General features: G+C 38.4%; 1 protein-coding gene, 1 long non-coding RNA gene and 1 other non-coding gene across 4 annotated transcripts; 2 read left to right on the top strand and 1 right to left on the bottom strand.

The window, feature by feature from the left end:
* Window positions 1-4,066: 4,066 nt before the first annotated feature.
* On the top strand, window positions 4,067-4,192 carry LOC120292359. The gene has a single exon (XR_005550155.1). It is a non-coding gene; the product is annotated as a small nucleolar RNA snoR86 (small nucleolar RNA).
* A 1,557-nt stretch (window positions 4,193-5,749) lies between these two features.
* On the top strand, window positions 5,750-8,898 carry LOC108958396. 2 transcript variants are annotated; one of them, XR_005548918.1, is made up of 4 exons: window positions 5,750-6,091; window positions 6,291-6,403; window positions 6,884-6,919; window positions 8,598-8,898. It is a non-coding gene; the product is annotated as an uncharacterized LOC108958396 (long non-coding RNA). The 2 variants fall into 2 exon arrangements; XR_001985556.2 differs by having other exon boundaries at window positions 6,208-6,403.
* A 2,593-nt stretch (window positions 8,899-11,491) lies between these two features.
* On the bottom strand, window positions 11,492-14,309 carry LOC104439678 (protein DETOXIFICATION 16). Its single transcript, XM_010052703.3, has 8 exons — window positions 14,208-14,309; window positions 13,061-13,605; window positions 12,643-12,729; window positions 12,474-12,530; window positions 12,139-12,377; window positions 11,843-11,961; window positions 11,648-11,734; window positions 11,492-11,554 (listed from the first exon to the last, which is right to left on the bottom strand). The coding sequence occupies exons 1-8, from the start codon at window positions 14,292-14,294 to the stop codon at window positions 11,492-11,494; spliced, it is 1,284 nt and encodes a 427-aa protein (XP_010051005.2). The 5' UTR covers window positions 14,295-14,309.
* Between the last annotated feature and the right edge of the window lie 1,172 nt (window positions 14,310-15,481).

Genomic DNA, 15,481 nt, shown 5'->3' with positions numbered 1-15,481 from the left:
GTCATATGGTTTTGTTGATTTGACTCGATCATTGAGCAAAAGTTAAGCACAATTGTGGACGTGATTGTGGCATCTCCATTTAGGCGATGGTTGATGATAAGAGATGTTGAGTGTTGAATTGGATGCTCTTAACCATCTAATATGTCACATTAATATGGTGTCATCTCAAAAGGCCACAACCAATGTTGGTTGAACAGTTAGTGACATTAGTACTTACAATGGCAATTTTTAGTCCACGATTTTAACGGATGCCTCTTATTTACCTAAACTTTTTTAAATAGAAAAGTTAAACGTATTTGATGGAACAACATACTATTGAGGCACTCGATTGCAAAAAACGACAAAAAGTCCCGACATTTTACCTCTTTATCAATGACATGCTGTCTAAACATAAAAAAACATATATTATTTGTGAACCAATACGGTGAATCACCGAAAGGTATTTTCTTGGAAAATAGTGTGACTTTTTACCCTCCGAATAATTCTTAAGAATCTCGTGCAAACGACAAACTATCTAATCATAAAAGACATGTGTTATTCGATACGGTGAATCATGGCAAGATATTTTCTTGAAAAAGAATGTGAATTTTTGCCCCTCCAAACAATTCTTAAGAATCTCGTAGAAATGATAGGCTGTCTAATGATAAAAGACATGTGTTATTCGATACGGTGAATCATGGAAAAATATTTTCCTGAAAAAGAATGCGACTTTTTGCCCCTCTAAATAATTTTTAAGAATTTCGTGGAAACAACAAGCTGTCTAATCATACAAGACGTGTTATTCGTGAACTGATACAATGAATCATGAAAGAATATTTTCCCAAAAAAGAATGCGACTTTTTGCCCCCTCCAAACAATTATAATTATAACAGATGAATTTTCCCTAAAAAGAATGCGACTTTTGATCCCTCTAAACAATTCTTACCAACCTCGTGTTTTTTACTTGTTACAGGGCCTAAGTCCTCAATTTCCTCCTTTTTCCCTATCCTCTACAGTGTCTCTATTCTAAAATCTCTGTACTTGCAAATAAGAAAAGACAATTTTGACGAATCGTGAGCTCATCAAAGCCCTCCAACATTCCCATGATCACGTGCGAACCTTGGTGGCTTGGTATTCATCCGACGGCCCTGGTCTCTCCACCCCACTCTCTCTCTCTCCATCCGTCGATTCCCTTTCGTCTCACGGCTGTCGCTCTCTGTTCGCTCGCTCATGACCGCCGGAAAAACCGCCGTCAGGGGCTTGCATCCGGAACCGCCGCCTGCAGCTGGCACTCGGCGGAAGGTGGCGAGTCTCTCTCTCTTGTTTGATATGTAGATTTTAGGGATATGTTCAGCATAAGTTTTAAAACTTGTCCAGCAAGTGCAATTGAGTCCTAGAACTTACAAAAAGTTCAATCAAATTTTAAAACTTATCAAGTTGGTTGATTAGTCTAAAATTAACACCGTCAAGAAAATTAATGGAAATTGCGACGTGGTCTTTGACGTCATATTTTAAATGATTTTTTTATTTTTATTTTTAAATGGCTTTTTCAAATTATTTTTATTCCAAATCTTTAAAAAATTAGATTAAAAACTAAAAAGGAAAATCTAATTTTATTTAAAAAAGGAAAATCTAAATTTATTTAAAAAAAAAACAAATTTATTTAAAAAAACAAAACTATTCAAAAAAAAAAAAAAAAAAAAAGGGCATGGTGGACTTCCGCCGCCGCCCATCGCCGGAGGGGCCGGCGACGGTTGCCGGCCCGGGCGGGGTGGCTGGCCCTCCCCGGGCGAGGCCTCGCCGGCCCTCACGGGGTCGGCGCCGTCCCCCGCCCTAGGCGAGGCCTTGTCGGCCCTCGCTCGGGGCCGGCGAGGCTCGCCAGATCGGCCCCGAGTGAGGGTCGACGAGGCCTCACCCGGGGCGGGCGACGGTCGCCGTCCCTCACAGGGCCGACGAGGCCTCGCCCGGGCGGGCGACGGTCGTCGTCCCTCGCCCGGGGCCGAGGGACCATCGCCGCCTTGGGCGAGGCCTCGTCGGCCCTCGCTTGGGGCCCGCGAGGCTTGCCGATTTGGGCGAGCCTCGCCCGGGGCGGGCGACGGTTGTCGGCCCTCGCCCGGGGCGGCGAGGGCCGGCCACCGCCGCCCAGGAACGACGACCGTCGCTTGGCCCCTCCGGCGATGGGCGGCGGCGGCGACTGGGGAGAAGAACCCTGATTTTTTTAAAACAATTTTAAAAATTAATTTTATAACTTTTCTTTTTAATTTTTGGTGAAAATAAGATAAAATGAATAAATATAATTTTTAGTTTTTAAATATTTTTTTAAAAATGAATAAAAAATCATTAAAAAAATCCACGTGGAAAATAAAAAATAATTTAAAGTGACATGTCAGCATTTTGAACGGAAAAAGCTAACGATGTTAACTTTAGAACTCAATTGAACTAACTTGACAAGTTTTAGGACTTGATTGAACTTTTTGTAAGTTTTAGGACTCAATTGCACTTTCTAGACAAGTTTTAGGACTTCTACTGAACATATCCCTAGATTTTACTAAGTACAAATTGATTTGCCTTGTCTGAGCATAATTTGTAATGTTTGCACTGTTCTGTAGTTCTTTTTGGTGGTTGGGTGTGGTGAAGAGCTGGGGAAATGGTTTAATTTGGCTTAAGTGTGTTCATCCTGTCTGCATTGCAGAAGAGGTCCTTGTTTTTAGTTGACTTCTAAATCAGCTAATGTACCAGCCTCATTTGTTTCCAACTGGGTTTGGAGACCGTGGGCTAATGCAGAAGCGATAGAGAACTTTATGAGTAAGTGAAAGGTTTATATATCAAATTTCTAGTCATTAATATAACTATCCGACGATGCATTCGACAAAGTTTGTAGCTACGTAGAAAAGCCCTTCAAACTTAGAACACGCTACATGCTCAAGTGAGATCTACTTTATGTTTGTGATGGAGCCGTTGTAGGTCTCTTCAACCTCAGTGTAGTAGTTCTTGTTTCTGTTAACTGCAGAGTTATCACATTAAGAAATTTGGATCTTTACTTTTTAACTTCTCTTGCATTATGTACGGTTAATTAATTTTGGTTTCTGTGGTTCAAGATCATGACCAGATTGCCCCCTTCTCATGTGTTGGTAAAATATGGTGACTTCTGCATTCCTTGTTAATGCCAAATGACTTGATCTTAATTTTCACCGTAGTAACTGTCATCTAATTCTAGTACAATTCTATCCATTTTCATGAGTAAACATATAGTAATGTTAATGTGTCAATCGCCATCCCTTGAGATGTACAGCTTGCATTTACTTTTAAGTTTCTAATTTAATGATAGGGATAATTTTCTACCCCCATAAGTCAAGAAACTGAATAAACAAGGTTTGCCTCTTTTAGGAAAAGGAGCTACAGGGGGATTGGCTGGAAAGAAGGTAACCCCACTTTCTCTTTCTCTAAATTTTGGTTCTTTGGGCGTTTTAATGAGGATAATGAACTCCGATCTGTTCATTTGTGATGTGCATATAATTGGCTAGAATAAATATAGGTTTTGGATGGGCTCGATTCCCTGCTTAGCTGAATCAGAGAGTTAAATGCCAAAGAGCTGAAGCAGAAAACACTCTTGCTATTGTGAAGTTGGTGGTTTTTCAGGATATTGCAGTAATGAGTTTTTTAACAAGTTGGAGTCACGTACTACACGTTGTTTTCTTACTAGATCCATTATTAGGTCAAAGTTGCTCGCTGCAAACACGTAGCTGCTCTCTCATTTGTTATATTTGCCATTCAATGCCTGTGGTAAAGAATAATCAGGTCTAAGAAATTGCTTGACTTGATAATCATCATGGTGTGTTTGGCAAAGCATTGGCAATGCACTTTGAGTCCCTAAAGGCATTTGACAAATATTTCATGTGTTTGGTAAAGTAGATTCAAAGACCATTTGTTCGTCAACTTTGTTGTTTCTTGAGTCTTTACATCGCTGAAGAACGTTGTCGGTTTTGCCAATCCAGCTTCAATCATCTTCAACTATGTTTCTTCTTAACTCTTTTTTCTAGTGAGCTTTTTTAATTCCACAAATTTGTGATAGAGAAGCCAATTTGCAGAGTAAAGGCATTGATATAAAATTGATGGTGCACATTGCATTGAATGTTGGTGATAAATCAGCGATTCTCCGTGCCTATCACATCTCTTTTGGTTTTGATTATGGACTCGAACAAGTCGCCACATTTTTCCTCTATTCGTTTTCTCCTCCATTGCTTTTGAAGCTCTTTTTGTTTTGTTTTGTTTTGTCAATCAGAGTAGATCCTAAGCTGTTGATGATTTTATTTCTTCAGCTTTTCTTGCTTTTCATTGCGCGGAAAATTTGAAGAATCTTGCATCTTCAAAGCCAGGTTGTTCTTTTGTATTTTGATGGGCTTGGTTTTGTGTTCAATTTGGTGACCTATGTAGAGATTAAGCGGAGTGATGGCAGAAAAAACGAAGTTTTATATGTTAGTATTACAAATGGAGCTTATAGAGTGAATCTCATGCTCATAGTGACTAGGGAGGTACCCTATTCTGGTCACAGTTTCGCCATGAAAACTGATGATCGGTTAGTTAATGCTTTTTGTGGTCTTCATTTGAAGAAGTTCCTCACTCTAATGGGTCTCTCAAGATTATCACCTGGAATTGTCTGAGGGGTGTGAAATCTTGAGTTTAGACGAAGTGTCAGGGATCTTGTTAGCATAAAGAATTTCAACATTCTCATTTTGCTGAAACCCAATTGAGCCCAGTGCAGTGACCCTGCTTTTGATGATTTTACTTCTACTCTGTTTACTCGCTTTTCATTTCGTGGAAAATTTCATGAATCTCGCATCCTCAAAACTGCAATGTTGTTTGTATTCTGATGGACTCGGTTTTGTGTTCAATTTTGTTAGCTTTGCAGAGATTAAGTGGACTGATTGTGGAAAAAGCTGAGTTTCATGTGCTAGTATTAGATTTGGAGGTCCATAAAGTTTGCGATTGTCTATGATGTGGACGGTCTTTCGACTCCTCTCCCCACCTTACTCGACTTAATGTGAGGCCTCCAAAGTCACATGATTTTGTTGATTTGACTCGATCATTGAGCAAAAGTTAAGCACAATTGTGGACGTGATTGTGGCATCTCCATTTAGGCGACGGTTGATGATAAAAGATATTGTGTGTTGAATCAGATGCTCTTAACCATCTGATATGTTACAGTAATATGGTGTCATCTCAAAAGGCCACAACCAATGCTGGTTGAACAGTCAATGGCATTAGTACTGACAATGGCAATTTTTAGTTTGTGATTTTAATGAATGCCTCTTATTTACTTAAACTTTTTCTTAAAAGAAAAGTTAAAAGCATTTGATGGAACAAAAAATTATTGGGAACACTTGATTGCAAAAAATGACAAAAGGTCCCGGCACTTTTAATATTGTCATCTTTTTATCAAATGACATGCTGCGTAATCAAAAAAAAACATATATTATTCGTGAACCAATACGGTGAATCACCAAAAGGTATTTTCCCAAAAAAGATTGTGACTTTTTACCCCTCCGAACAATTATTAAGAATCTTGTGCAAATGACAGGCTGTCTAATCATAAAATGCGTGTTATTCGTGAATTGATATGATGAACTGTGGAAAGGTATTTTCCCGAAAAGGAATGCTGACTTTTTAGCCCTCTAGACAATTCTTAACAACCATTCTTTTCCCCCCTCTAGACAATTCTTCACAACCTCGTGTTTTTTACTTGTTACAGGGCCTAAGTCCTCCATTTCCTCTTTTTTTCCCTATTCTCTATGATGTCTCTATTCTAAATTCTCTGTACTTGCAATTGAGAAAAGACAATTTTGACGGTGAGCTCATCAAAGCCCTCCAACGTTCCCATGGTCACGTGCGAACCTTGGTAGCTTGGTTTTCATCCGACGGCCCAGGTCTCTCCATCCCCCCCTCTCTCTCTCCATCCGTCGATTCCCTTTTGTCTCACAGCCGTCGCTCTCTGTCCGCTCGCTCATGACCGCCGGAAAAACCGCCGTCGGGGGCTTGCGTCCGGAACCCGCCGCCTGCAGCCGGCGCTCGGCTGACGGCGGGCGTCAAGGGCTTCAAGTGCTAGCTTTCCTCGGTGAGTGCGCTCCCTCTCTCTCTCTCTCTCTCGCGTGTTTGATATGTAGATTTTACTAAGTACAAATTGCTTTGCCTTGTCTGAGCATGATTTGTAATGTTTGCACTGTTCTGCAGTTCTTTTTGGTGGTTGGGTGTGGTGAAGAGCTGGGGAAATGGTTTAATTTGGCTTAAGTGTGTTCATCCCGTCTGCATTGCAGGGGAGGTCCTTGTTTTTAGTTGACTTCTAAATCAGCTCATGTACCAGCCTCATTTGTTTCCAACTGGGTTTGGAGACGGTGGGCTAACGCAGAAGCGATAGAGAACTTTCTGAGTAAGTGAAAGGTTTCTATATCGAATTTCTAGTCATTAATCTAGCTATCGGACAATGCATTCGACAAAGTTTGTAGCTACGTATAAAAGCCCTTCAAACTTAGAACACGCTACATGCTCAAGTGAGATCTACTTTATATTTGTGATGGAGCTGTTGTATGTCTCTTCAACCTCAGTGTAGGAGTTCTTGTTTCGATTAACTGCAGAGTTATCATCAAGAAATTTGGATCTTTACTTTTTAACTTCTATTGCATTATGTATGGTTGATTAATTTTGGTTTCTGTGGTTCAAGATGACTTGATCTTAATTTTCGCCAAAGTAACTGTCATCTAATTCTAATATGATTCTATGTTCATGTGTCAATCACCATCCATTGAGATGTAGAGACTGCATTTACTTTTAAGTTTCTAATTTAATTATTGGGATAATTTTCTATCCCCATACGTCATGAACCTGAATAGACAAGGTTTGCCACTTTTAGGCAAAGGAGCTACAGGGGGGATTGGCTGCAAAGAAGGTAACCGCACTTTCTCTTTCTCTAAATTTTGGTTTTATGGGCGTTTTAATCAGGATGACAAACTCCGATCTGTTTATTTGTGATGTGCATATAATTCACTTGTTGTGCTCAAGTTTAACACTCTTTGATTATCTATATCACAGTTGGAATTACCAAAAGATTATGTCTTTAAATTTGTTCTCGACTGTAGCGTAGCACCAGGGAAAGGCCATATTTTTCTTTTGAGTATGCTTCTAATTATGGCATCTTTAAGATTGTATTCTTAGTTCCCTTGTTATTATTCCCTTACAAAATTTGAGGTCTTAACAACTGATTTTATGGAATTTTGACATAGTTAATCTGATGTTTATTGTCATGAAATTATTTTCATATTCATTTTACTAGAAGATACATTCATTGAAGGAGAAGGCACATTGGAGCCCTGAAGATGTTGAAATTTTTTGTAAGTTGTGCATTGAACAAATTGAAAAAAAGCAATCATCTTGCAAGCAACAAAGAGGATAGATGGACAGCTGTAATTAATAAGTTTGAGGATTTGAGGGGCAAATAGTATGATATAACTCAAATGAAAAGTAAATGGAAGCAATTGCTCAACAAGGAAATGGGATTAGGATGGAATCTTAGGAAGATTACCATTGATGCAAGTGACACATGGTGGAAGAGGAAAATTCAGTTTTTCTATCACCTTGTTTGTTGCCTTTTATGTTTTTTTTTTCTTTGAGTTCATATTCTACATGTGGAGGATACAACTCACAAGAATGTTATATTATAACAAGTAAATCCTAAGCTCAAGCTTTTAAGAGCAAAAGGTATACATCTAGATCTTGTAGTTTTGTTAGATGGAATGTTCAAAGATACAGTTGCTACTGGAGATGTCGCATGGAATTCTGCACAAAGTTTAAGTACTAATGAGGATATTGAGGCCGCACAACTTGATAGTAGGGATGGTATAGGACCTACGGATGATAATTTAGAGCATAAGATAGATGAAAAGATTGTTGAATCAAGTGTAGGTAAGAGCTGTAAAAGAGTGGCTTGGAGTAAATTGAGGCAAACTCTAGAAAAGAAAGAAAAGAAATTGATAGGATCAACTAAGCTAACACAACGGCTTTTTTCAGTTGTTGAAAGTAGGAATAGTCACATATTGAACCCAAAGGAGGGATTGGAGCTCAATCTATTTAAGGAAAGCAAAGACAATAGGCAGATCTTCAAGGGCTTAAAAAGAAATGAAAGAAGAGTTGCGTGGCTGAAGTATGAGCAAGCTACTGAAAGTAGGAATAGTCACATATCTCACCCAAAGGAGGGATTGGGCTCGAGCTACAAGGAGCTCTATAGTGTTGTTGGAAACCATATTTGAGATTGAGCAAGACAACGAGTTATTTATTTATTTATTTATTTTGGCACTCAATCTATTTAAGGAAAGCAAAGACAATAGAGAGATCTTCATGAGCTTAAACAACAATGAAAGAGGAGTTGGGTGGCTTAAGTATGAGCAAAAGATAACTAATCATAGCAACTAATTTGTAATATTTGGCATGCTACATTGTTTAACTCTATTTGTACTATTTGTGAACACTGTCTCTATTTGTGTTTGGATATGGCACTTCCAGTTGTTGTTATCCTTATTGGGTGGAGTCTGCATATTTATGACGGTTGATGATTTTTCTCTTGATGAAAGGAAAACCATATAGAAGAAGAAGAAGATGAATTTTGACAATTTGTCGTAGCCGCCACCCATGCTATACTTGCTTTATTATGTAAAATACACTCATGAAGGAGGTTGGATGACCTTATAGTATAGACGAAATGCATGGCGAAAAGAGTCGATGGGCGAAGGTGTAGTAAGATGAGGTGCTATCATATTTGTAGCATTAGTAGAATTTTATTTAATAATCTAATACATGACTTTGTAACACAATAGGTTCTCAAAGGATTTAGCAATACTAGTATTGCGGAAATGCTAGGACTATTTCTTTACATTTTTGGACTTGATAGAGGTGGAGTACTTTCAGGACTGGAAAAATCATTAACGTGTACTATGGTTTAATTTTGGAGGAAATATGTTATATTAAAAATTATTCTTTTTTGTAAGAAAAGGGGCAGTTATCAAGGTTGATGTATAGTCATCTCTAAGCGGCATATTCCAAGGTTGCTTTCAAATGCACTTTTTAATTATAGTTTACAAAACGCTCAATTGTTTTCACCCTTACACTTGGAGTCGAAATACTTTCTCTATATAAGCTTTTGAAATGCTTAGGTTTTCCTAAACGCACCCTATATGTCATGTTATGATCGGACAGAAGAAATCAGAAAGCAATTAGGTAAAGCCATATTTTTCTCAAGTATAAAGAAGAGCCTTAGGAGAAGAGATTGATGGTACACTTTGAACTGGGAGGATTCGCCTTCCAGAAAGAAGAGAGAAAGGACCTTTTTGTCGAGAAAGAAAAAGACATTGGATGGGCGTTTTTCCTCGTCTTTGTGTTGCTCTTTCTTCCTAGTCCGCTGCTGGAAAAGGAATGGTGAAAGTTGGGCCATAGGTTCGGATATAGGAATCGGATGTCGTCTTGGCGACTTAACACATTAAAAAATATTATTTATCATAACTTCCTGAGAACTCTAGGTACTTAGTATATAGGCATCGCCACTTTATCATCTGGAAAAGTAAAAAAAAAAGAAAAAAGTCTTAAATCTATTGATATAAATTTATTTATAAACTTTCAATTGCATCAATTTAGTTCTAAAACTTGTTGCGAAAGTACAATTGAGTTTTGAAACTTTCCAAAAGTATAATAAAATCTTAAAATTTGTTAAATTAATTCAATTAAGTACTTTCGCTAACACCATTAATTTATTTAATGGAAGATGTTGACATAGCATTTTTATGCTAATTTCTATCTCATACATGGCGTTTTTTTAATTAATTTTTTCTTCCAATCTTATTTAAATAATATCAATATTTAAAAAAAGTAAAAATAGTAAAAAAAATGGAAAAAAGAAAAAAAAAATGTTAAGGACTTGCGGCTAGGCGCCGCCATCATCACCGCCCATCGCCGGAGGGCTTGGCAAAGGGTGTTGGCCCTAGATGAAAGGGGTTGGCCTAGGCAAGGGTCGGCGTGGCTTGCCAAGATTGGGTTGAGGGCGCTTAGATTTGAGTGACACCGGCCCTCACTTGGGGTTAGCGACTGGTCTAATTGAGGGTGGTAAGTTCTTGTTGGCCTCAAGGGAGGTCTCACTGACCTAGTTGAGGACCTATGAGGCCTCACTTGGGGCTAGTGTTGACAAGGATCGACGACCCCCAATTAGGCTTGATGAATTTCATCGGCCCCTATAAAGATGAGTAATGGCAGCAACAACGATCATCGGTGAGTCTCTACCCTCTATTTTTTAAAAGAATTTTTAACATTTTTAAAATTGTTTTATTTAATTTTAATATTATTTAAATAAGATTTAAGGAAAAGTAGTCAAACATGATATTTATGAGAGAAAAATTAATTTGAAAATGCAATATTAGCATTTTCTATTAGACAAATTGATAGTGTTAATGGAATGACTCGTTTGCATCAATTTAACAAGTTTTAAGATTTGATTATACATTTTGAAAGCTTTATGATTGGATTGTATTTTCGTGATAAGTTATAGGACTTGTAGTGCAAATATCTTTAGACTCTTGCGAATTAGAGTTCTGTGCTAAAGGACGGAATCTCTCATTGATGACTTACTATGCTGTAATATAAGATTATTCCTGATTCACGCAACATGAACGCTTAAATCAATATCAATTTTAGTCATCCCAATGGCCAAGTGATCCGTAGAGAACAATCAAAGAAGGTAACATCTATTAACAGGATCGGTAACAATTGATACGGTGAATGGATCCATGAAGAATCTTACCTTAATCGTAAGGTCTCGATGCTTGCTTCTCGAGATTCTATTGTGATTGTCAGAAAGCAATTTACTGCGATTTCCTAATCTCGGCATGTATAGCCTACCTTTGACCGGACTGAGGAGATGGTCCTGGACCACGAAAGTGGTCTGATCCCTAAAAGGTTCCCCTGAGAGAGAGAGAGAGAGCGAGCGAGGATTTTTGTTGCGAGAAAAAAGGGGAAATTCAAACTGTCTTGATGCTTCCTGGAGATTCATGTCAGGCTTCAGTTAAAAGGGTCGAGAAAAAATGCTCAAATTTGAGATGGTCTCCAGTAGCTGTTTCAGGGCACTTGTTCATGTCCTACTAATTGATCAAGGTTAAGGAAGAAAATGTAGGATCCGCCAGCGCACGATTCCCCCAAGAGTCTAGGAAGTCAAGAATGAATAAGGAAAACGCGAGACATGGATTGTGCTACAACATTAGGTCTTGCTAAAGAGCTTCCGAGATCAACTTTATGGCATACAGATTTAAAATTTGTTTCAGACTTTTTGGCAGAAGTTCCAGATGTGACTCTTCCTCACGAAAAACAGCACGATAAGTTCTGTCTTACTTCATCTATTTCCAGTTCCACTAGGTTTCTACGCTATGAACCAGAATCTCTCTCGTCTAACGTCTGATTCCGAGGATGATATTTCTTCACCATAGCTTTATGATAACAATCCACCGGCAGGACTCGCAGCGCTGTGTACTCTGTCTGTGGCTTTCTTTGCCTGACACAATGCCAAATATCAAGCACCAACCACAGGTCGACCAATAATTTTACACGATAGAAAGGTTCAATTTATTAATTCACTGTATCTTACCTCTTTCTCCCAGTTGGTACATACTGTTAGGATCGCAAGGAAAAATGCTTGCGCAATGAGTGCAACTATAATCCCGGTCCAGAGGCCCTGCGGCTCGATTAGAAGATCAATCAATTATATGAATATTGGACTAGACTATCTACGATGAAAGTAAAGGACGAAACGAGGTAGAATGGTCGGGTGACCGGTATTTACCTTTCCACCGATGTGACAGACGAAAGCAAGGAGTACGGCGGTAGGAATACCAAACAAATAGTAGGCACCCAAATTGATGAAAGCTCCAATCTTTTGCAATCCACATCCTCTTGCAATGCCTGAAAAAAAAATGTAATAGAATGAAAAAATGGTCGATATACAAATCGGTTTTGACTTTGAAGTACTTGTGATATGACATATTCCATCTTCCCTCGCTAATTGTGAGGATAAGTAGTCGAAGTTGTACTATATCAGGTGCACCATAAACTGCAATACTAGGCAAAGTCCGCGCATACCTGAAAGGATCAACTGAATGCCCTCGAAAAAGTGGGAAATTGCGAGTAGCACCATCATATCACCCACGTATCTCACTACTTCTTCTTCCGTGCTATAGAGGTAGCCCCACGCCCTCCGACCGAAGATAAGGAGAGCACCTGTAAACAAGGCTTCTGTGGCGACCATCATTAAGGAAACATAAATTGCCAAACGAGTTGCCCGTGGTCTTCCTGCACCCAATTCATTTGAAACTCTCGTACTGCCAAGGTAACGCAAAGGAAGTGTCAGAACGTGGAATAGCTGCTTCTTTTGCAAGATCCACTTAAGTAAGTAGAGCTTAACCAGTCAGCCTTACCTTATTGAACCACTGAGTCCAAGAGGTATCATGAAACCCAAGCTACAGGTGTTCAGGCTGAAAGAAGCACAGGATACCACGTTTACATTTTTTTGGAAATGATAGCAACTGGTATTAGGAGGTTAGCCTTTTTGTTCACTTCCTGTTGACATACTAAGTATTGATGTACCTGATTGAGAGGACCGATGTTTCGAGTTTTGGGTTTGGAAGAAGTCCCGATAATAAGACCATCATCTCGAATGACCACATCTCGAGGCTGTTGCAGGCGATGAACCAAACAGAATATCATCATTGCTCCAAGTTACAGAGAATCAGGAAAACCAATGTCAATAATGTAAGATCATATATTTGCCCGCAAAGAATAGCATCAGAGCCAACTAATAAGAACATGAAATCCCTTCGAAGTTGTAAAAATCAGATCATGAACGTAAATAAGAATGAAAAAGTAAACAGCTCATTAATGATTCTGAAGAAGGATTATGACTATCAGTTGTCTTGTACACTGGTCCTGTGAGTTGTTGAAATTCTTATAAGTCTTTTGGTTTGCCGTTAGTGAACTAGGAGAAGCCTAAGAGCTTGAGAAGTACCAGATCATGACAGCCGAAGGAATTGCTAATTTCAGAAATGCAAAGATCCCATGCAAGGCCTCCTTGGAGAAACCAGTCCAGGTTCTCTTACAGGACGGTGAAAGTCTAACATAAATTGCCATCAATGACACATTTATCCAATAGGAGATGGAATTCGCCAAAGCAGCGCCTTTGTTTCCAAGTCCAGACTTGAACACCAGGAACCAACATATGAAAACGTGCAGCAATGTGGTGACTCCTGATATGACCATCATCGGAACGACATTGTTCTGCGTCTGCAGAAACCTGATGTGGCACTGCAGAAGCGCAAATGCAAAAACACTAGGGATCATGAACCGAGCATAGGATCCTGCCTCTGCTGATATTTGAGGATCTTGCTTGAGAAAGAGAAGGATTTGGCCTGTGTAAGCCCATATGATAGCGACCGGAAAGCTAGTTATTAGGAGAACAATCATGGCCCTCTGCTTGTGGATACCGAGCATGTGGTATTGTTTAGCTCCATAAGACTGACCGCAAAATGTCTCCAATGCAGTTGACATGCCTATCTGTTATGGACCAAGCATCTATAAGATAATGTCTGGAGCAATTCATAGATGTCCACAAATAATATCAAAAAGTCTTGTCAGTACGCCCTAGAAACTCAAATGAGGCCTTGCTTGGAGCATCAGAAGGAGAGTATTACCATAGTTCACTCAACCGACATGCAATGGAAGAATTTTAACAAGAAAAAGTAGTTCATCTATTTCATTGTTGTCCTAGGGCCCCGAACAATCTTTTTTAAGTCCAGTTAATAAATGTTCTAATTCGTGACAAACACTGACATTCAGTTCGCAATCTCAGCATTGCCACGCCTAGCTAAAGGGGAAAAATCACACATTTAGCACATTGAGCTAATTGAGAGATAACACGTTCAGTAGATCAATCTTTGTCAAACTGCAAGAATCTGAAAAAGAGCCAAGGTTAATAGACAAGCAATCTATTCATGGTAGTCCCAATAATCACATCGAGAATAGAAGCGGGATTGCATAGAAGCAAAACAGTATGATGCTACTTTCAATGCTTAAAATCTTCAATGTCTTAGCAACGCATTCGGAGAGAAAAATGGTTTAGTCTCAAGATTAAAAATGGAAGAACTGTTCTGTCTTACAAACAAGCTAAAGCCAGTCACGTAAGCGAAGGATGTGGCCATGGAAGCACCGGCAAGTGCCACCTCTCCGAGATGACCTACGAACATCACTGAGATCACCTGCAAACAATACATCAACAGGTTCAACGCCACCAATGGCCCTGCCAACGACAGTTGCCGCTTTATTTCCGAGAAAATCTCGTCCTTCTTGAATCCATTCCCCGGTTCAGGCGCAGCCTTCTCCTGGGAAACTGCTAACAGGGGTGACTCCAGATGCGGTTTCTGTTCTTCCACATCCATTAGAGTGAGCGAAGCAGAGCCAAAGACAAGGAAAAAAACAGGCTAATGGCTATAGAGATCCTAGAATTCTTTCAGCAGAAAACGAACAAGTAGAGGGCTTTAAAGAACATCAACACACTTTCCTCCTCCGACAGCAATGCTTATTTCGTGACATGTAATTTGGCAGTTTTTTGTCCAGTCAGATTTCTTTTGACCATCAAACACCTCAAGGATACAGTTGGCAACCAGCTAAGAGACAGGATAAGATAAAAATTATCCCATTTATATTTTAGTCTTTGCCCAATAAAGTCGAATAGAAGGGAAATATAAACTGGATAAAAATGACAATGGGGTAGGTGGGATTAAAGTGGACAGAATTTTTTACATCAATGTTATAAAAGCTAATTTTCTCAAATAAGAACCTTCCTAAATTAATAAAATTAAAATAATAATTAATTATAATTAATTTTCGAATTCTAATATGAAAAAGAAATTTCAAAATAACAACAATTTTGTTTTCATTTTTTCCTACTTATACATATTTGAATTTTTTTCTATGCTATAATTTGTATTATATATATAATTTAGTATTTATATTTATTACATATATGAGGTACATTAGTATTTTAGGTATATTAGTATAATTATCATTTAATAAAAATTTTAATGGAAGGAATAAAAAGAAATAAAAAGAGAGGAAAAAATAATAAATAAGTAAATAAAAATAAAGTCTATGATTTCTTTAACAGTGAATCAGGAGATATTCTTATCTTTTTCATTTGTACTTTTTCAATTTCATTTACATTAATCTGCTGTTGATATCAAATAATAGACATGACATGGCATGAAAGTATGTGTTTTATTATTGTTATTGATTTTTTTTTTTTTTTATATAATCTTACCCAGTTCTTACCTAATCGCTAAGTTTATCTAGTGACAAGTTGTGAATTAAAAATTGGTAGGTTTTTGTTGGATTGGGTTTGTTTTGTGCGTCAAATACCGTTGAGGTCTCTTTA

This window comes from Eucalyptus grandis, chromosome 3, assembly GCF_016545825.1.
Source record: "Eucalyptus grandis isolate ANBG69807.140 chromosome 3, ASM1654582v1, whole genome shotgun sequence".
Classification (NCBI taxonomy): domain Eukaryota; kingdom Viridiplantae; phylum Streptophyta; class Magnoliopsida; order Myrtales; family Myrtaceae; genus Eucalyptus; species Eucalyptus grandis.
Note: the sequence above shows the minus strand (reverse complement) of the source record. Positions and strands in the feature narration are given on the sequence as shown.